Source organism: Heptranchias perlo, chromosome 13 (assembly GCF_035084215.1).
Source record: "Heptranchias perlo isolate sHepPer1 chromosome 13, sHepPer1.hap1, whole genome shotgun sequence".
Lineage (NCBI taxonomy): Eukaryota > Metazoa > Chordata > Chondrichthyes > Hexanchiformes > Hexanchidae > Heptranchias > Heptranchias perlo.
The window spans coordinates 30,033,646-30,055,828 of NC_090337.1; the positions used below are offsets into that span (position 1 = coordinate 30,033,646).

The window sequence follows — 22,183 nt, forward strand, 5'->3', positions numbered from 1 at the left end:
GCTTGTTCAGGTCATTAACTGACCTGATTAAGGGACTGTGTGTGATTTTGGAGAAACATGGGACTGTTTCACACACTGAGGGAAACAGTCCTAGTTGAACTGGACGTGTTGCAGCCGTCAGCCTGTGGCAGCTGCATAGGTCCATTTGACAGGTGGGGGGGGAGACCCTCACCCATTGCAGGAGGCCGCTCTGTCACTTGGGACAAAGTGTGGCCTCCACCACCCCTCTCCTGACGGTCAAAGTCACCAACCTGCACACTCACCCCGGGGTCCGGAGACATGTGCCTACCTTGCGGACCCCCTCAGATGTACATATTGCAGATGGGGGCCGCCGTAGCTGCAGTCATGACCTCCTCGGAGGGCGCACAACATCGCCAGCCTCGCCATCCACGCCGTCCACCTCTGACACGTGGAGCTCCACAACAGAGTGCTGTGACACATCCACCTGTACAGCAGGAGGGAGGGCTAACGCAGAGATAGACGCGTCGCAGAGGGCACTACCCTCACCACAGGGTCCCCGGACCTCTCTGAGCAGCAGTGCACACGGAGGCGCAGATTCACTCGACATGTAGTCGTGGACATCTGCAGCCTCTTTCATGCCGAGCTGCTCCTGGCTGGCCCCAGCACCATCTGCTTACCTGTCGCTGCCAAAGTCACCACTGCCCTCCACAACTTCTCCTCCGCATCCTTCCAGGGTGCAGCGGGGTACACCGCCGATGTCTCTCAGTCGTCTGCGCGGAAGAGCCCTGCAAATACACCTGCACCTACTCTGCAGTAACACAATGGGTGGCATCGGTGGTGGGTCCTCATAGTGATACCCAGGAGCGGGCATTATTGCACAAAACAGACAGGACTCGCGGAGACATGGCAGTGGTGGTGCCAATATAATGTGTGATGTGAGTTGTTCTGAAATTCAATATAGGTAACACCCATGACAAACCCTCAAACACCCTTGTGCATCCCCTTCATGCTCACGACACGTTTGCCTTACGCTGCTTACTGCACATATGTGATGCATGCCCTGTGGCTGCAGCACAGGTGGTGGCAGGTTGAGTGAGGCTGGCCGTGAGGGAGATGCACGAGAGGGTGCGTATGGGATAGAGCCATGAGATTATATGAGGATTGGGTTGCGTGTTAGTGGCGGGGTGAGTACTCGCGAGGTGAGTAGGTGCAGGTAAGATGAGGATGGGGTTTGAGTGGGTATGAGGGGTGATGTGACAGAGTGGTGTTGGCGGTGCCGAAAGAGATGTGGGGGGGCAGTGTTGTGGCAGACGGAGTGTAGGGGAAAGACTACGTGTTCTCACTGTGGCTGACCTACTGCGGTCATTGGAGCGCCTCCTGCACTGTATGCAGGTGGGCGATATGTTGGTGGTGCAGGTGACCTCCTCTGCCACCTCGAGCCAGGCCTTCTTGGTGGCAGAGGCAGGCCGCTTCCTCCTGCCCGCCGGGTGGAAGATCTCTGTCCTCCCCCTCCTCCTCACCCCATCTGATGATACCTGGAGTGAGGCATCATTAAACTGGGAGCAGCCTTCCCCCTGGGCTGCTCCATGCTGTAATGTGTTCTATTGGTTGCAGCGTCTGTCAGTGGAGGACTGCCCCTTTAACTAGAGAGCCTCCAGCTGACAGATCGTACTGTGCATGCGCAGCCCGCCCGACGCGCAGACCAGCAGCGCGGAGCCCGGAGGAGCAGGTAAGTGGATCCAATTAGTGTGTTGCCTGCTACGGTCGCGCGGGCAACCCACTAATTTCACCGAGCGTGTTGACCACGCTCCCGAAACCCAACCCGCCGGAAACCTGCAGGCCTGGTAAAATCGGGCCCCATGTGTTTGTAGCAAATCAACTATTGAAAATGTGAAATCCTCCTATAGCCTTTATCCAATGTTGCATCTTTCCTGAGCCTTCCTCTACATTGAGTTGACTAAATTGAATGTTTAACATGCTTTAGAAGTGACAGGTCACAAATTGCATCTGCCAACTGTCTGCCCTTACTGCTACCCTGCCTATGTCTTCCTGAAATCTTTTACAGTCCTCTTCACTGTGTGCCAAACCCTCTACTTTTGTGTCATCAGCAAATTTAAAAATTGTGCTTTCTATGCCAAAGTCCCAATCATCTATACATATTGAGAACAGCAGTAGGCCCAGCACTGACCCTGGGGTACATCATTTTCAACCCTTGTCCAATCCAAGCAACACCCATTTACCCTAACGCTTTGTTTCCTGTCTACCTTTTAATCAACTTTCTATCCATGCTTGCTGCATTTTCTCTTATACCACACATAAAATTGCAAATAAGAAAATTGCTATCACATTGCATCATGTACACTGTATTCTAGCTGTAATATAAGACAATGTGTTTCAAACAAAACCATTGCAGTGAAGAAAGAAAAATGAATGAATCAGTCACTGAAGAAACTTACATAAAATGTAAAATGGACTTGTATAGCAGATGGAAAAGCAACACATCGTTACTAACCATTTTTGGAAGATGCAAGTAGCTAATTTTTGAGTGTGCAGAGAAAATGGTCCATAAATGCTACTTATAGAACAAATGAAAATAGCCTTAAAGTTAGGGAGCTACTCATTGTAAAAGCTCTAACTCTGTCCTTTTATTAATATGAAAAATAATCTATTTATTGGAATAATAATGGTTGGCATGAAACCATAGAATCTGCATGTTTCTCCAGTTTATAGCAATATCAGTATTCACCTCCTTCATATACTGTGGCCTGAGCACACTTTTTCTCCCTGTGCTACTGAGTGGTGCTGCAATCTCATTCCATGGCTGCTTCTTACAGATTTGTGAAATGATTAACTATTGAGGCCATTTGTAAACATTGAATTTAGCTGTTTAGATTGAACAGCTGTTCTTGAAACAAATTTTGGCAAGTCACCTTTGACTTATGGGACTTTTCTACCCAGAAGGCCCCCTGCACTTCCAATATCATTAATCAGTCAGTCTCCACCTGTGCGAATGATACCTGGAATGAAAAAAGAAAAAAATATGTACCTTGCAGAGTCGTCTTCATTCTTTGAATGGAAGGATCCCTCCACACACCTTGCTCCTACTTGCCCATCCCATAGGATTCCTTTGTTGAATGGAGCTATGGTTTGTGTAGTCATGGTGACTAGCATGTCCTGAAGCATCTCTAAAAGCTACACCGTATATTGTGAATTCTATAAAATAACAAGTTCCATTGCTGATTATTTTACATGTCCCTGCAGTGAAGATGGCTTCAATGTAAGTGTATTTAATCTCTTTGCAGATGGCACTGTACTTCTGCACTGGAGTCCTTTGTGATGAAGCATTGTTCCGACATTATGCACTCAATGTGCCTTTCTACACTCACTTCACATCCCCCATTCGCCGTTACGCTGATATCATTGTCCATCGACTTCTTGCTGCATCAATTGGTAGGTTACACAATCTTTGCGTCAGATGAGTGTGCATACAAATTGAAATATTAAATAAATTGGATTATGTGATGATTTTTAATCGACTTGTACTGCAGGAGTATTTCCATGTGGTTCTCGCAGGGGCTAGAAAACAGGCCTTTAGAGTTAGTTTTCAGCCAATGAAAACCCTTTCTGAGTCATACAGACCTGGAAGTTTTCAGGTTCAATGCCCAAAGTGCAATGAGTTAGCCAATCTCAACCAGGACAGCAGTAGGGGAACAACAACTGGCTTTAGCATTCCTGAGCTCAGGAAGAAAGAAAAAGAATCAGCCAGGGTTCTGGCTCCTAATCTTCCATCAGATGACCAATATCCCTTCTACAACTATTGGCCTTTCATTTAAAGTGTTTGCAATTTATGATGTAAAATGCTGAATATGAAAAGTTGTGTTCCTATTTGTAGTTGCTTCTGCACGTAAACTCCCATCTGCTTTCACACCAGGATATTTTCAGAATTTCCTGTGAACCAGTCTCTTAGCTTACCAGATACAGTAAAACCTGTACAAACGGACACCCCCAAAAAACAGACACTTATTGACAGTCCCAAATAAATTACATTGTAACAGATACAAGCTGCACCTTGAAACCATGGACATGAGCAAATTACAAAATATAGACAGCCTTCAATGCATCGAGTTCGTTTAAAACTTAAAACAGGAGACACGCAGATATGTGCGAGGCGGCAACAGGTGAAGAAAACGGCTTTTGTGGAATGGTGATGTCTTTACCGAGCAGGCACAGCGGCAGAGATTGAATGCTTGCACGGCTCTATTCCAGAGATAGAGCGGTTTCTCTGCTGCCATTCCACAAAAGCTGGGAACTGTCCGGGGTGGTGGGAGTCGGGAATCGGGGGCTCTAAAACCGGGTGGGGGGAGCCTGAAATCGCGGGGGGCTCGAGTTGGGGGGAAAGGTGGAATGGGGGAGACTGGAGGATGGGGGCTGGGAGCTCGGAGGGGAGAAATGGAGAGAATGGTTTCCCTTTTTCCCCGCCTTCCATTTCCCCTCTATGCCTGCTCACGGGCCTCCTGGTTCTTAGACCTTCTCACACAACAGCTGCTGGTGCAAAACCACAAATAAAGATTCTTAATTACAGGGGACCCAACCTTTATAAGATAAATCCAATAACACTTGTAGAAGCCATGTGATCTGACGTCACGTGGTCAGAACATCACGTGATCAAACCTCCAGGAATGCCTCCAACCAGAGTTGGTAACCCTACTCCGCCAGCACGTCAGCTAATGATGAGCTACTAACAGCGCCTTACCCACCCCCTACCACTTCAAACATTTGCAGCTGCAGCACGCAGAGGGAGGAGGTCCCGGACAGGGGCTGCAGGACATTAATCCCTCCAATTTGGCTGGGATCTCTCAGGTACTTTGGCCCTACATCAGCCACCTTGCTCTGTGCAGGCTGCTAACCTAGCAGATCCCAGGATCTCAATATCCCTCCCTCAATGGAAAAGGACCCCAGGATGGCCATGAACTGTGAAACCCAACCAACAGAAAATGAATTGAAATCACATCCTGCTGGCAGGGCTCCAGAATTAGGCATGATCCCAGGTGAGGGCAAGCAAAAGAAGGAATGCTGCAGGAGACATGGCCAATCCCAGGATATTTGGCTTATCTGGTTTACTGTACATACAATGACCATTTTGAAAATAAGGACACCTGCAAATAAAGAACACCTGATGCAAATCCCTTAGGTGTCCCTGATTTACAGATTTCACTGTATCTTATCTCAGAAATGCCATTGCATTGACTCATACAGGCAACCAATTTTTAAATGGATAGTTCCAAACCTTTTGGATCCTTTCATTCCCTTTTGTCTGTGCTGAAGAAGGGGGCTGGGTATCTGTTGTCAATTAAAAGATTTCTGTGTGGATCACTGAGTGCATGCTCTGTTCCAGTTTAAGCCAACAGTATTTGCCCTTTCCAAATTAAATTCTGTTTCACTTGGAGATGATCTCTTTGGTAACTGTCATCCAACTGAAGGTCAATATAACATTCACCAAATGCTATTGTCTAGATCTCATCAGGCAATCATCCCTGAGGAGAACAGTTAATGGGGTACATTGGGATGCAAATTGCTTTTTGCTGTGTTACCATTGTTTGCTCCACCTTTGTGTTAACCCTTTCCCTGTGTCGTCATTGCTTCAAGAACATCTCAAACACCTGGGCATGGAACATCTGGCCTAAAAATGAAAGAAATACTACTGAAATTTACAGTGTTAACTTGTAGCTTTTTAGACTGTCGAGTTACTGACATTTGAAACTACAGTTCATCTTGAGGCCTAATGTTCACTGAATAAGTTAGCCATGTTGTATGAACGCATTGAACTGATTTAGCCAGTGTCCTGTTCTGTTTGAATCACATTAGTTATTTGAGTTTAGTTTTTAAATCCAAATTCTAAACTTAACTATGTATGCACTAAATTATTTTAAAAGCTGCAAAATAAATTGAAACATTGGATTAACTAAATTATTGCACTTTGTAAATGCAATATTTAAGCTTAGCTATCCAGTAGAATAATTAGCCAGTTTTATAATCTGCAGCCGAACCAATAATGACGCTTCAAATATAATTGAGGCATTTTGGGTCATTTTACTAAATATATTTGCTGGTTAATAGACTTTTTTATACCCTAAAAAATAGTTGATTTTACGATGTAGCTGGTATTCTGGATTTTGTTTTTTAGGTTCTGGTCGACGGGTTGGTCTGGATAAAAGTGACATTCAGAAACAAGCAGACCATTGCAACGGGAAAAAAAGTGCTTCAAAAAAAGTGCAAGAACTTAGCACTGACATTTTTTTCTCTGTTTTTGTGAAGGTAAGGATACTTAAAATTATTTATTATTTGGTAGCTTGCATTTGTTTTGCCGATGAGATGTGTCTTGGTACAGCAGGAATGGCCATTGAATAATTTTGGAGTCAACATTGCAAGAGACCTTGTTCAGGGAGACTTGGGCCTAGCAGCATACATGCCAACCATCAATGTTCTTTGGGCCTGGTCCATATGTCAGTGTTTGCTGACAACAATTAGTGCAGACCAGTCCTCATGCCCCTCAGTATCACCCCTGCCCAAGTCCTGCTGCTAATCAAAGTGATTTCAGCCGCTGCATACTGCAGATGGAAATTAATAGTGAATGCAGCAATCAGAGTCAATACCATTAGCAGCAGGACTCCAGAGGGAGTGGTGCTGAAGGAAGACAGAAGGGGAGAAATGAATGGCAATGAAGGGGAGGAAAGTAGGAGAGGGAAGGGATCGGAAGCTGCGATCAGTTCCATTAGAAGGGAAAGGGGAGAAGATTGAAATAGCACTGTAAATGGGGGATGAAACAATGCTAGCAATAACCAAGAGGAAGTGGGGAGCAAGAGTGCCAACGGTAACTAATGGATAGTGGGAAGGAGAAGAGTGCCAGGTTGGACTAAGGAAACTGAAATGGGAGAAAAGTGCCAGAGAGGAGTGCAGGCCGCTGCAGGAGAAAGTTGGTTCAGTGGTCTACAATGGGTAAATCTATAGATAAGTTGTGTGTTTTATTATAAGAACTATGTGATTTTTGATGTAATTATTATGTCACAAATTTAATTGCTAGGGGTATATCATGCAATGGGTCAGAAAGCAAGATGGCTGCAGAAAATATACTTGAACAATTTGATTGCTTTGGTTTTATAGTAGTTGCTAACTCCAGATTGGTAGCTGTGGGAAAAACATTTTACTGAACTGATCAGCTACTTTTTGTCGGTTTCTTGTTCATGATTAATTGTGGCAGCTTTTCTTGCCTGTTGTACATTTGAGCAAGTCAGTATGATTACATGGACAGGTTATGATTATTTAAAGCCGATGAGAAAAGTGTGATGGATGTGACAAGTAAGCAGAATGTCTACCTTTATTCATTTCATCCTTTTAAGATAGCTACGGTTAAAATAGAAGCTGTTTTTCCTAGCCAGAATTCAAAATGGAAACCGGAGCCCAGTTGTGTGCAAGACATAGTCAGATTACTTGTTTTATAAAGCATTTAGGATACAAGGCCAATCTCTTAGGTCCTAATTAAATTAAATTAAGAACAACATTGGTTTAAGTGGCTGTAACAACTTAAGTGGAATGTTAACATATGCAAACTGACAGACCGTAGGATAGCTGAATTCAATTTACTCTGAACCATGAAAAGAAGATGTTTGCAGAAAGACAGTAATATCTCAAATGTTAATACTTTCACCACAAGATTTGAGTTCTGTTCTGCTCTCAAGTTTCTTGTGGACTACAAATGTATGGTTACAACTTGAAAGGTGTTTTATGGCAATAAATCACAGATCTGGCTATCAAACTTCAGTTCCATCTTGAAATTTGAACTCTGTGATCATTCCATCGTCCATATATAGCTTCACATCATGAAAGTCTATGAAAGACTGTTCATCAAAGAGTCCTAGCATTTATAAAAGGGTTTATCGCTTTTCAAGCTATTTTAGAAATATGTTCTAAAAAGTGTATTTTAACCTTTTTGGACTGATTCTATCTTTGTAGTTTTAAGTATTGCACTTAATAACTTGCCATATTTTACTCAGACTGTATTTTATTTATAAATAGTTCTATTAGTTTTAACATAAACATGATGGCCTGATAGTGCAGTGTTTTCTGCCTTTCAAAAGAAGTAAGGAGAAAATGCTGGGTAGCCTGCATGATCTCCAGTGGTTCATTTCACAATAAAAGGATAATTTTGCATTTTAGATATGCTATCTCAGACACTGTATGTATAAGAACATGTGTTTCGATTTATAGGAGACCCAGTTTTTTAATGAAAAGTGCCTTCTTTCTGTAAACATAAACGTAATTGTTGGGAGAAAGCCTGATCTGTAATAAATTTTTCATGGTACTTACATAACACATATGATATTCTAGGTGTGATGTACATATTTGTTGTGATGTGTGCTATATGTAAGACTTTTAATTAAGATAGATATATTTTAGCAGGGTAGGTAAAACTACATAATCATAGTTACATACATATATATATAATTCTCCAAACAACAATGGTTTGCCCTCCCTATCTTCTATAATGCAATTCATATGTGAATGATCTATTTACATCCCAATTATATCCTTAGTCCATCACAAATTAAATGGAACCAGAATTTGCTTGACGACTTATGGGAAAAAAAATTAATCTAATAGTTCCTTGATGGTAGGTAAAGAGCTGATCCATACCGACCAGGATTGGGCTAAGAACAGGAAAAATCAGGCTGAGTTTCTGCTCTCGATAGCTACCGAATGTGTGTGGGGGTCTTTATTTGTGCGCGCATGTGTGTCTGTGTGTGCTTATGTTTAATGTATATATGTGTGAATGTATATTGTATTATTTAGACATTGGATGAGAACAGGGTCAGACTAGTTGCAAAAGTCAAATCGACTGAACTTTTACCGAGTATGCTCTAGGATTAAATAAATGGCAACTTCAGTCAGGGACCAGAGGAGTGCTGGAGCTACACCGTGTCATGTCAGAAGAGATAATTGCTGGGGAACAAATTATGAACTCCACAGCTAACATGGAATTAAAATATGCCAGATAATATGACTGAGGAAAATTGAAACCAATACCCTAAAAAAATAGCGAACGCAAGAAGAAAGGTGCATACACAGTGATGGTTACAATTTACTCATCTCATTGTTGTCGTAGAAAATGTCATAACCTGGAAGTGCACAACTTGTGATGTTTAGAACTATTATCAGAACTCAGAGGTAAGAATGCTGCTTTGTAATCACTACCAGATATTCATGATTTATTAGAATAAACAAGTTGAAGTCCACTTGGGTTGCACAAGTACAGGAGTTATAAAAAAAAATTATCCCTCTTATAACTGCCACTGCTTGTCTCCCACTCTAATTTTTTTATTTTTCTGTTTCTCGTCCACTATTTCTGTTTCCTAATTAGTCTGTGTGTGGCTGTCGCACATCGTCTCCCATTGTTGCCTTTTTACCTGTTTCCAACATTTTTCCTGTTTCTCATACTCTTAGTTTGTCTTTTGCACACCTTTTCGATTTCTTTCCATATCTGTTGTTCCTGTTTTTCTCTGATTATGTACGTTTTTGCTGTTCCTTTTCTCAGTGAATGACTTCATAAAAATATTTTTTTTAAAAGTGGCTGAGACCCACCGTAGCAGTGCAAAGTAGATTTTATGAAGATTAAAATGTAGCCTAAAAAGATTTTAAATCTAAATAAAGTAACAATGCTACAGAGCTTAAAAAATAATACAGATAATTAAAAATAAAATATTGGACTTCCCTCAGTGTTGCACGCAGATTACATTTTTTCAAAATTGAGTGCATAAGTGTGGCTGCAGAAATAAATCTAGAGAAATAAATCTGTGCCTCTCACATACTGTTGTTATATAAATAAATCAGTGCACGTAACTTGCTGTAATTAAATGCATGCCACTTACAGATCACATCATAGTTACATAAATCTTTGCACTTCAAGTGCTTCCAACCCTCATTATAATGCTAGCAATACAATAGATGGCCATGAGAAATATTTTAACAAGACTTATAAATAAAATGTATGTAGTATATCAAAGTTAGAATTATATGTAATTTTACAAATGTATGTATATTTTCCCTCAGCAACTTAAATTTGTAATGAGCCTAAATAAAGTTTTTAACAAAATATATTTTTCAAATACATATTTCACAATAACTTTGTTAAATTCACCTATTGAACTGTCTTCTGTGTCTTTTAACACCTTCATTAAAATTTTTACTTCAAAGCCTCAGTTTGTCTCAAAAGCCTGGGCTTTGGGTATTTTTGCCTCACAATAATGGACAGAGCTTTCAATCATATCTGTGCATTCGGAACATATGCAGGTTGCTGAATTTCTCAAACGATGGAAAAAGTTGGGGGCAGAGTTGACAGTGCAGAAGGGGCTGTGGAGGAGGCTGAAAGCCAGCTACATAGGAATTTGGGGTCTGATGGTTTGAAAGGGGCCTTGGGCAGTTAGGGTCTCATTCTCCTCGGCCCCTCCCCCATAACTTTGCGAGTCCCTGCTTTCCCACCACCTTATACTGCCAGATCCTAATAACTTCCATTACTGCCAAACTCTGCCCCCGTGCTTCGAAACCCTCTCTCCACTCTTCCTGGACCGAGGAATTCCCTTCCAAGATTTCTCTCCTCAAATCCCAGAACCATCTCTCGGTGATCATAAATCACTAGACTATATTTCCAGTGCTCCATGATCCCAGAACCACTTCCAATACTTCCAGACCCTGAGACCTTCTGCCATTGAATCCAGATCCCAGGATCTGCCTCAGCATGTGCAAAAATTCCCTCTCTAATGTTTAAAGAAACCCAAATCCCCCTTCCAGTACTCCAAGACCCTCAGGAAACCCCCCCACCTCAAAATACTGCTCGACTGAGACACCATCCCAATACTGCTACACCTTGAGCCCCCTTCCCAATTCTTCCTGATCTGATAGCTACCCCAATGCCAATAAGTCTGTGTCTCTGGTAATACTACTTGGCACAACCACCCTGTTCTTATAAACCTTCAACTCACTTTCAGCAACAGCATTGGAGATCTAGTCAAAAAAAATTATTAATGATAAGTGTATGTATCCAATTTTAATAATATATGCAGTTGCAGGTCTAATAATAAGTAACGCAATTGTAAATATAAATGTGTAGATGGTGATGACCAGCCTGACTTTGGGCTGAGTGTGAGTGGGATAAGTCGGCAGGTAAACAAAAATTTAAGTCAACAAAATAATCCGACCAGAGGATGATAGCCTGAGTGGAGGCTGAGTGGAGCCCTGGGATCAAGAACAGGTATCAAAGTGGACAAACACGAATGGAGTGGGATGGGGGAAAATAAAAATAAAAAATAATGCAAAGTCAGCATAAAATCTGGTGGGACAGCTGGGGGCATAATTTTTAAAACAATGCAACTTAAGCACAAAATCCATCCTTACTAGTTTTATGTTTTTATGGAATTTATTGTCAATATCTAATTGATACATAGGGCATGATTTTACTATGTCAGTGGGATAGCAGCGAGGGGGTCAATGGGCACGCGAGAAACTGACAAATAAATCCCTACCTTTCCCCACCGATCGCGACTTAATTGATGGCCCTTAATGTGGCTTCCGGGTTTGCCGTCTGAAAGCTGCGTAGCGGGCGGATTGCGCACCCACATGATCTGCTGTCAGCTGGAGTGTCTGTATTTAAAGGGCCATTGCATCAATGGCTTTTGCTGAACAAAGGAGGAACCAGGCGGAATGGAGCAGCACAGGGGCAAGCCAGCTCCAAGATTCAGTGACGCCTCACTTGAGGTGCTGCTGGCCAGGGTAAGGAGGAGGGGGGAAATATTTTGCCCAGTGGACAGGGGGAAGCGCCCTGCCTCTGCCATGAAGAGGACCATCTCAAGGTGGTTGAGGAGGTGACCAGCAGGAGCAACATCTCCCGCACTTGAGTGGGAGGAAGTGGTTCAGGAAGAACTCCCAGCCAAAAGTTTGCCTGAGAGAACTGAGTGCCCTGTTGCAATAACTCACCTTTTATCCCCATCTGTCAAACAGGGATTTAAATGGCCAAATGGCTGCCAGCTGAAACCACCTTGGCTTCCATGGTGTGCTTCACACAGCCGCAACCGAGACTCCAGGATGGTGTGTTGCCTCCCTGGTGCAAGGATCAAGGACGTCTCGGAGCGGCTACAGAACATTTTGGAGGGGGAGGGCGAACAGCCAGCTGTCGTGGTGCACATAGGCACCAACGATATAGGTAAAAAAGGGGATGAGGTCCTAAAAGCAGAATATAGGGAGTTAGGAGGTAAATTAAAAAATAGGACCTCAAAGGTAGTAATCTCAGGATTGCTGCCAGTGCCACGTGCTAGTCAGAGTAGAAATAGGAGGATATTTCAAATGAATACGTGGCTAGAGGAATGGTGCAAAGGGGAGGGATTCAAATTCCTGGGACACTGGAAACGGTTCTGGGGGAGGTGGGACCAGTACAAACCGGACGGTCTGCACCTGGGCAGGGCCGGGACCGCTGTCCTAGGAGGAGTGTTTGCTCGTGCTGTTGGGGAGGGTTTAAACTAAAGTGGCAGAGGGTTGGGAACCTGAGCAGGGAGACAGAGGAAAGCGTATCAGGAAGGGACAGAAGGTATGGAGTAAAAGGTAAAGTGTTAAAAAAGGAAAAAGCAGGAACTAAGTGTCACAAAACAGATTTGAAAGTTCTTTATCTGAATGCACGTAGCATTCGGAACAAAATGGATGAGTTAACGGCACAAATAACTACGTATGGGTATGATCTTGTGGCCATTACAGAAACATGGCTGCAGGGTGACAACAACTGGGAATTAAATATGCCAGGTTATTTAACAATAAGGAAGGACAGGCAGGAAGGAAGGGGAGGTGGGGTGGCTATGTTAATAAAGGAAGGAATCACTGTAATACAGATAAATGATATTGGGACAGAGCATCAAGATAATGAAACAGTTTGGGTAGAGATAAGGAATAATAAGGGGAAAAAAACACTAGTGGGCGTAGTATATAGGCCTCCTAATAGTTGCAACTCTGCTGGAAGAAGTATTAATCAGGAAATAGTCGGGGCATGTAATAAGGGAGCAGCTATAATTATGGGGGATTTTAACTATCATATTAACTGGACAAATCAAATTGGGCAGAGCAGCCTTGAGGAAGAGTTCATTGAGTGCATCAGGGATGGATTTCTTGAGCAGTATGTAACTGATCCTACAAGGGGGCAGGCAACCTTGGACCTGGTCCTGTGTAATGAGCCAGGATTAATTAATAATGTCCTAGTTAAGGATCCCCTTGGAATGAGTGACCACAACATGGTTGAATTCCATATCCAATTAGAGGGTGAGAAGGTTGATTCTCAAACAAGCGTACTGAGCTTGAATAAAGGAGACTATGATGGTATGAGAGCGGAATTGATTAAAGTGGACTGGGAAAATAGATTAAAGGGTAAGACGGTACATCAGCAGTGGTGTTCATTTAAGGAGTTATTTTACAACTTTCAAAATAAATATATTCCACTGAGGAAAAAAGGGTGTAAAAGAAATGACAGCCATCCGTGGCTAAGTAAAGAAATCAAGGATCGTATCCGACTAAAAACAAGGACATATAAGGTAGCCAAACTTAGTGGGAGGATGGAAGAATGGGAAGTCTTCAAAAGACAGCAAAAAGTAACTAAAGGATTGATTAAGAAAGGGAAGTTAGATTATGAAAAGAAATTAGCAAAAAATATAAAAACAGATAGCAAGAGTTTCTATAGTTATATAAAAAGAAAAAGGGTGGCTAAGGCAAACGTAGGTCCGTTAGAGGATGAGACCGGGAAATTAATGGTGGGAAACATGGAGATGGCAAAAATGCTGAACAAATATTTTGTTTCAGTCTTTACGGTAGAGGACACTAAGAATATCCCAACACTGGACAAACAGGGGGCTCTACGGGGGGAGGAGCTAAATACGATTAAAATCACTCAGGAGATGGTACTCAGTAAAATAATGGGACTCAAAGCGGATAAATCCCCTGGACCTGATGGCTTACATCCTAGGGTCTTGAGGGAAGTGGCAGTAGGGATTGTGGATGCTTTGGTGATAGTTTTCCAAAATTCCCTGGACTCAGGAGAGGTCCCGGCAGATTGGAAAACTGCTAATGTAACACCGTTATTTAAAAAGGGTAGTAGGCCAGTTAGCCTAACATCTGTGGTGGGTAAAATTTTGGAGTCTATTATTAAGGAGACAGTAACGGAACGTTTAGATAAGCATAATTTAATAGGACAAAGTCAGCATGGCTTTATGAAGGGGAAGTCATGTCTGACAAATTTGCTTGAGTTCTTTGAGGATATAACGTATAGGGTGGATAAAGGGGAACCAGTGGACATAGTGTATTTAGACTTCCAGAAGGCATTCGACAAGGTGCCACATAAAAGATTATTGCTTAAGATAAAAAATCACGGGATTGGGGGTAATATTCTGGCATGGGTGGAGGATTGGTTATCGAACAGGAGGCAGAGAGTTGGGATAAATGGTTCATTCTCGGACTGGCAACCAGTAACCAGTGGTGTTCCACAGGGGTCGGTGCTGGGTCCCCAACTCTTTACAATCTATATTAACGATTTGGAGGAGGGGACCGAGTGCAACATATCAAAATTTGCAGATGATACAAAGATGGGAGGGAAAGTAGAGAGTGAGGAGGACATAAAAAACCTGCAAGGGGATATAGACAGGCTGGGTGAGTGGGCGGAGATTTGGCAGATGCAATATAATATTGGAAAATGTGAGGTTATGCACTTTGGCAGGAAAAATCAGAGAGCAAGTTATTATCTTAATGGCGAGAAACTGGAAAGTACTGCAGTACAAAGGGATCTGGGGGTCCTAGTGCAAGAAAATCAGGTGCAGCAGGTGATCAAGAAAGCCAACGGAATGTTGGCTTTTATTGCAAGGGGGATAGAATATAAAAACAGGGAGGTATTGCTGCAGTTATATAAGGTATTGGTGAGACCGCACCTGGAATACTGCATACAGTTTTGGTGTCCACACTTAAGAAAAGACATACTTGCTCTCGAGGCAGTACAAAGAAGGTTCACTCGGTTAATCCCAGGGATGAGGGGGTGGACATATGAGGAGAGGTTGAGTAGATTGGGACTCTACTCATTGGAGTTCAGAAGAATGAGAGGCGATCTTATTGAAACATATAAGATTGTGAAGGGGCTTGATCGGGTGGATGCAGTAAGGATGTTCCCAAAGATGGGTGAAACTAGAACTAGGGGGCATAATCTTAGAATATGGGGCTGCTCCTTCAAAACTGAGATAAGGAGAAGCTTCTTCACTCAGAGGGTGGTAGGTCTGTGGAATTTGCTGCCCCAGGAAGCTGTGGAAGCTACATCATTAGATAAATTTAAAACAGAAATAGACAGTTTCCTAGAAGTAAAGGGAATTAGGGGTTATGGGGAGCGGGCAGGAAATTGGACATGAAGCTGAGCTCGGATCGGTCAATGCCCTGTGGGTGGCGGAGAGGGCCCAGGGGCTGAGTGGCCGGGTCCTGCTCCTACTTCTTGTGTTCATTAGATTTGTGATTGGGATCAGATCAGCCATGATCTTATTGAATGGCGGAGCAGGCTCGAGGGGCCGATTGGCCTACTCCTGCTCCTATTTCTTATGTTCTTATGTCGCACAGGAAACACGTTGAGGCAGCGTTGAAATCATTTCCCTGCGTCGATAAAAATATAAATCACAATTCCAACGACTTTAACTATGTTAATTGTGGGTTTAAATATTGTCCCGCCAGCTTTAATTGCCAGTGGGACTTCCAGGTTCCTGAAGCGCACGCGCACCCTGATGGGTCAGGTTCATGCGTGTTTTTTGGCGGGTTGCAGCCTGGATTCCTTCCTGCTCTGGAAATCCCCAATTTTGTTTGCCCCCACCCCTGCCCCCAACGTACCTGGACTTTGGAGATTAAATTATGGCCATAGTGACTGTATGATTGGATTATTTCACATGATAATCATGGACAAATGAATGGTGTTTCTCACAGTCTACATTCATAGATCTCTACATTAAAATCTTCATATTCTAACAGCTAAAAAATGTAATATAGTGTCGAATTGGTGAGGGATGGGGCCATATTTTATTTCATAATTTGACCATTCTTTCGACCTCTTCCCACTAGGTTTGGTGTGTGTCAAGCTAGCATATGTACTTTTACATAATATACAGATAAAACATGATCATGATTGTTCTGTAATTTACCAGGTAAAAATTAATGCCATTTGAAGTTGTTGACAGTAAAGAATATGACTGAGAAAAAAAAAGAGGTATTTTTTGTCCAATCCATATAATGGTATTAGCTTTTATCTGTCATACCATGTAAGGCATTAAAAACTAGTTTTACTTACAACAACAACTTGCATTTATATAGCGCCTTTAATGTAGTAAAACGTCCCAAGGCGCTTCACAGGAGCGTTATCAAACAAAATTTGACACCGAGCCACATAAGGAGGTATTCGGACAGGAGACCAAAAGCTTAGTCAAAGAGGTAGGTTTTAAGGAGTATCTTAAAGGAGGAGAGGCGGAGAGCTTTAGGGAGGGAATTCCAGAGCTTAAGGCCTTGGCAGCTGAAGGCACGGCTGCCAATGTGGAGCGATTAAAATCGGGGATGCTCAAGAGGCAAGAATTGGAGGAATGCAGAAATCTCGGGGGGTTGTAGGGCTGGAGGAGGTTACAGAGATAGAGAAGGGCGAGGCCATGGAGGGATTTGAAAGCAAGGATGAGAATTTTTAAATTGAGACGTTCCCATAACGGCAGCCAACGTAAGTCAATGAGCACAGATGATGGGAGAGGGGGACTTGGTGCGAGTTAGGATACGAGCAGCAGAGTTTTGGATGAGCTCAAGTTTATGGAGGGTGGAAGACGGGAGGCCAGCCAAGCGAGCATTGGAATCGTCAAGTCTAAAGGTAACAAGCGTGGATGAGGGTTTCAGCTGCAGATGAGGTGAGGCAGGGCGGAGACGGGTAATGTTACGGAGATGGAAGTCGGCGGTCTTGGTGACGGAGCAGATATGTGGTCGGAAGCTCATCTCTCGGTCAGATAGGACGTCAAGGTTCAAAATGGTCTGGTTCGTCCTCAGACAGTGGCCAGGGAGAGGGATGGAGTCAGTGGCTAAGGACCGGAGTTTGCGGTGGGGACCAAAGACATTGGCTTCAGTCTTCCCAATATTTAGTTGGACGAAATTTTTGCTCATCCAGTACTGGATTTCGGACAAGCAGTATGACAAACGAGAGACAGTGAAGGGGGTCGAGAGAGGTGGTGGTGAGGTCGAGCTGGGTGGAATTTGACATCGTGTTTTCGGATGATGTCGCTGAGGGGCAGCATGTAGATGAGAAATAGGAGGGGGCCAAGGATAGATCTTTGGGGGACTCCAGAGGTAACGGTGCGGGAAGAGAAGTCATTGCAGGTGATTCTCTGGCTATGACTGCATAGATAAGAATGGAACAGGTGAGCATATCCTCTTTTTTGTTAAAGTAGTTGCATGATTAGTCAATGTGACTGAGCTAGATGTCTGAGGAAGGAGGACTAAGCCATTCAGTTCAAGTGCAAACATCTTATGGATTAGTTTGAATATATGTTTGATTGGTAACTCTTCTTGAGTTTAAGATAGTGATTTAAATTTGTTTGATCCCAGTCAACCTATTTTGTTCAGATTGAAGAGTTTGTATGAATCCTTCAGAGAGCAATTCTGTGGATGGTGATGGAGGGGGTGAAGTCATGTAAGAATATTATGTGCATCATAGTTTAGCACAGCAGTCGCAACATGTTATTTTCTACTTGTGAAAATAGTTACGCTTAAGTACTTAGTATTTACTGTTTGGCATTTATAGCCTAAGCCACTGTCCAGGCTTTGTGGCATTGGAACCAAATATAAAGAGACCAATTATTAGAATTATAAAAGACAATCATTTGATTCTTATATTTTGAAGGTTCTTGACTGTGATTGTAGCTGGATTTCAATAGAACTATTCCAGCAAGACATGGCCTGAACTGAGAGATTAAATTGGAAAGTGTTATTACCAAAGTGAAATTTATTTTATTCTTTAGTCAGAAGAGAAAAGATTTCTTGCCAGTTTCACCATTGGGAAACAACCATTTAGTCTGTTAGACTACTTATGAGTGGTTAATGGGTGTTATTTTTAGCACCTGTTCACTTCATGCTTTGGGGAAACCTTTTTTCTATAAGTAGATTTTTTGATATATATATATATAAAATCATTATAAAGACACTATTGCTACATATAGTTTGAGTTTAGAATTTTATTTTCCAGGTTTTTTTCTCCACTCCTAAATGGCACTGATCAATGTTCCGCAGGCACCAGCAGCCTTCATTAACTCACACAAGTAATCTTTTTGTGTGAAGTTGGACACTGATTATCAGCAGGCTGTTTGGTCATGGGAGTTATCACAACTAAGCCTCATCCTGTCTTCCATCTGATATTCATGTGCATTTTCCAGGAATAGCAATCAGGAGCAGAAATATTGCCATTTTTTTTCCTTTCTCTAGCTCAGTGGCATAAAGGCTCCTACTACTGCCAAATCTGAGATCACTTAACTCATCCACACACTATGGATTCAGCCTAGGACCTTCCCTAGTCTATATTGCTCAGTACCACTCAGACAATACATTTACCCAATGAACCATCAGAGGAGCCCATCTCCGGTTTTATTTCGTGTCATCTTTCAGAATATAGGCTCGATGCTCTACTGAATTGCTTTTCTTACAAAGTGAATACATGTATAAGCAGAATGAAAATGCACTTGGGAAAGTTAATGGAAATCAAGCAAATTTAAACAGTCTTGTTGAATTAATACAATTACCAAGATTGAGTTCAGTAAGGTGGGGCCAATACAGAGCAGGAAATGGGGAACAATTTGATTAACTTTTATAATTAGAATTGTTGCCAATTTATTATGCAAGTGACGTTGTAAAGCGAATAGCACTGATATTTATAAGATGGCAGCAAGTTGTTAAAAAGTCTGCAATCACATTAAGATTTTTAACCCCCAACCCCTGCCCCCCCTTAGTGAATAACATTCACAACTAAAGTGAGGCACAAAATTGTGAGTTGTAGACAGTTAACTTATCATCTTTAGTAGGCAAAATGTTTGAGTGCATTTTACAGGATGCTGATGATGTCTACCTAAAGAATAGCCATCATAGATTCAGAAGCAGAAGTCATGCCTCTCAAATCTACTGGAATTTTTTCAGGGTGAAACTAAACAAGGGCAATCCAGTAAACATAATCTACATGGATTTTCAGAAGGGATTTGAAAAGCATGTTCATTTGAGATTTATAAAGATTAAAGCTCATGGAATTAATAGCAAGCCAACTACTTGCATTTAAAACTCACTTTGCAGAAGTAGGCTGGCATGATGATGAAGAGAAAAAACTCTGGTAAGAGACAGTGACTAGTGGAATTCAATAGGGACCTACTATGGGTTAGTTTTTGTTCATTCTATTCACAAATAATGTACTTACTTATATATGTAATATAAAATGAACAAGCTGTGTTCCTGGCTTATGAGTATAAAATTACTTTTATACTGGCACTTGTTTAGGTGAGATTCCAGGAGAGCAGAGTCCATGAGCTGGCTCACGCAGCTTGCACTACTAAATCCAGCTCAGTTGTCCCAGCATTAGAATTCTACATGAGTTTTTTGTGGGTCTGTGATTCTGCCAACAGGATAAGGGAGCCAGATTTTGTAGTGGAAACCCCAGGAGTCTGCTTAGGATGCCACTGTGCCAGAATCTGGCATAAATAAGTGGCTTGAGAGAGATTGTTAGCATGCAAAGAGACCAGGATTGGCAGATAGATTTTAATGTGCAATTTGTTCTCAGGATGTGAATGATGCTGGCAATGCTGCATTTATGGCCCATTGCTAGTTACCCTGAGAGTAGTAATTGTTTTACAAAATGCACTAGGCCACTTTAGAGTCAACCACATAAGGTGGAACTGGAGTAATTTGTAGGCTAAATCAGGTAAGTTTTTACAACAATCCAGCAGCTTTTCATGGTCATTTTTTCTGGTGCCAGCCCACAAATTGCTGTATTTATTGAATTCAGTTGCACAATTTACTATTGTTGGATTTGAACTCACAAGCTCTAGGTTGCTAATGCAGCACTATAATCACCACATCACCATACCCTGGATACATACAGTTATATGCACTGGAATGAATAATAGGAAAGGTATGTATTCAACGGAGGGATACTTATTAGCAAATCCTTCTTTCGGATGAGTCTTTAAGCTGAGGCCTTATCTGCCTGTACGTGTGAATTTAAAAGATTCCATGGCACTAAGTAAAGAGCAGGAGAGTTCTCCCATTGTCCTGGCCAACATTTATCCCTCAAACAAAAATCACCAAAACAGTCATTTATCTTATTGCTGTTTGTGGACCTTACTGTGCACAAATTGACTGCCACATTTGCCAACATAACAATGACTAAACTTGAAAGTATTTCATTAACTTTGGAACATCCTGATGACATAAACAACACCATATAAATGCAAGTTTTTTTTTTCAGAGGTGGAAAGGATTTTGGACTGATTTTGCTCATTCATTGAAAAGTATCTATTCAACGTGAAACTTATCAACAAGATGAGTCAAGTTTTGGATGCAGCTTACAAGCATTTGACTCAAGTCAGAACAGGCTACTTTGTTTATCTTGTTAAGAATACTGAGCTTAGGTCTTTCTTCCGGCCATCTGATTAGCCTGTCAGTCCATGTCAGCTTCAAATGATCTGACTGGTCCAGGGGATTCATGGGAATTCATGCCTCCACAACTCTTGTACTGAATTGATTGCTGTGGTAGGAGTTATGTGGCTCATGCCCACGCTCCCCTCCCCTCCACTCATCACAAGTGATCTAATTCATCTGTGGATACCATGGGGGACAGAAACTCCCAGACTTCTTTTTGTTTCCAGTGAATTGTGGCAGTTTTTATTCATTGTTTTTCTCTTCCCGGCCCCACTTCCACTTTGATTGGCTGTAGATGACTTCATTAGAATTTAGGCTGCCAGTTTCACTTTACCTGGTCTCCCCATTATATAACAAAAATTTTGAATGCCAGACTTGACTTCAGCTGTTCGGTGCTGGTAGCAAAGGGAAAAGAACTTTATCCGTCTGTGTTCTCCAATCCAGTTGTGATCACCCAGGGACCTACCTCCTAGCCCCCAATCTATTGACCTTGCCAGCAAAGCCAAGCTCTGGCTCTGCTCTTGGTATAGGTATGCCCCCCTCCCCCAACCTTTCCTCCTTCCCCAAATCCTCTGAGACTTGGAGCAGCAAAGCAGTATGAGTGGGGCACAGGGATATCTGGTCTTGGGAGCTGAGCCAGAGCATTCAAGGCGGGCCTTCCTAGTTTTGAGAGCAAGAGACTGAAGCCTGAAGTCGCTGCCAGGAGGGAGGGATTGAGTAGGAGGCCGAACTGGGAGGATGCTCAGCAGGCAGGTAAGAGTAGGATCAAAATCCTGGAACTCCCTTCCTAATAGCACTGTGGGAGAACCTTCACCACACGGACTGCAGCGGTTCAAGAAGGCGGCTCACCACCACCTTCTCAAGGGCAATTAGAGATAGGCAATAAATGCTGGCCTCGCCAGCAACGCCCACATCCCATGAACAAATTTTTAAAAAGAACATGGGTGGGCTGAGATTCCACTCTTCTCCAATCTGCGCTGTTCCAGGCCCTGCTCCTCACCCTCCCAAAACCATTTTATTTTCATCAAAATGCAGTGCTACCACTAGGAACATAGGAACAGGAGTAGGCCATTCAGCCCCTCGTGCCTGCTCCGCCATTCGATAAGATCATGGCTGATCTGTGATCCAGCTCCATATACCTGCCTTTGGCCCATATCCCCTAATACCTTTGGTTGCCAAAAAGCTATCTATCTCACATTTAAATTTAGCAATTGAGCTAGTATCAATTGCCGTTTGCAGAAGAGAGTTCCAAACCTCTACCACCCTTTGTGTGTAGAAATGTTTTCTAATCTTGTTCCTGAAAGGTCTGGCTCTAATTTTTAGACTGTGCCCCCTACTCCTAAAATCCCCAACCAGCGGAAATAGTTTCTCTCTATCCACCCTATCTATTCCCCTTAATATCTTATAAACTTCGATCAGATCACCCCTTAACCTTCTAAACTCTGGAGAATACAACCCCAATTTGTGTAATCTCTCC

The 22,183-nt window shown here is 42.5% G+C and overlaps 1 protein-coding gene across 6 annotated transcripts in view; it reads left to right on the plus strand.

Annotated features, from left to right (window-relative positions):
- dis3l2 (DIS3 like 3'-5' exoribonuclease 2) overlaps positions 1-22,183 on the plus strand; it is a 289,590-nt gene that overhangs the window by 260,361 nt on the left and 7,046 nt on the right. For all 6 annotated transcript variants that reach the window (XM_067995258.1, XM_067995259.1, XM_067995261.1 and 3 more), the window contains 2 exons: positions 3,264-3,411; positions 6,146-6,276. In XM_067995258.1, coding sequence (XP_067851359.1) covers positions 3,264-3,411; positions 6,146-6,276 — 279 coding nt within the window. The remainder of the gene's footprint in view (positions 1-3,263; positions 3,412-6,145; positions 6,277-22,183) is intronic.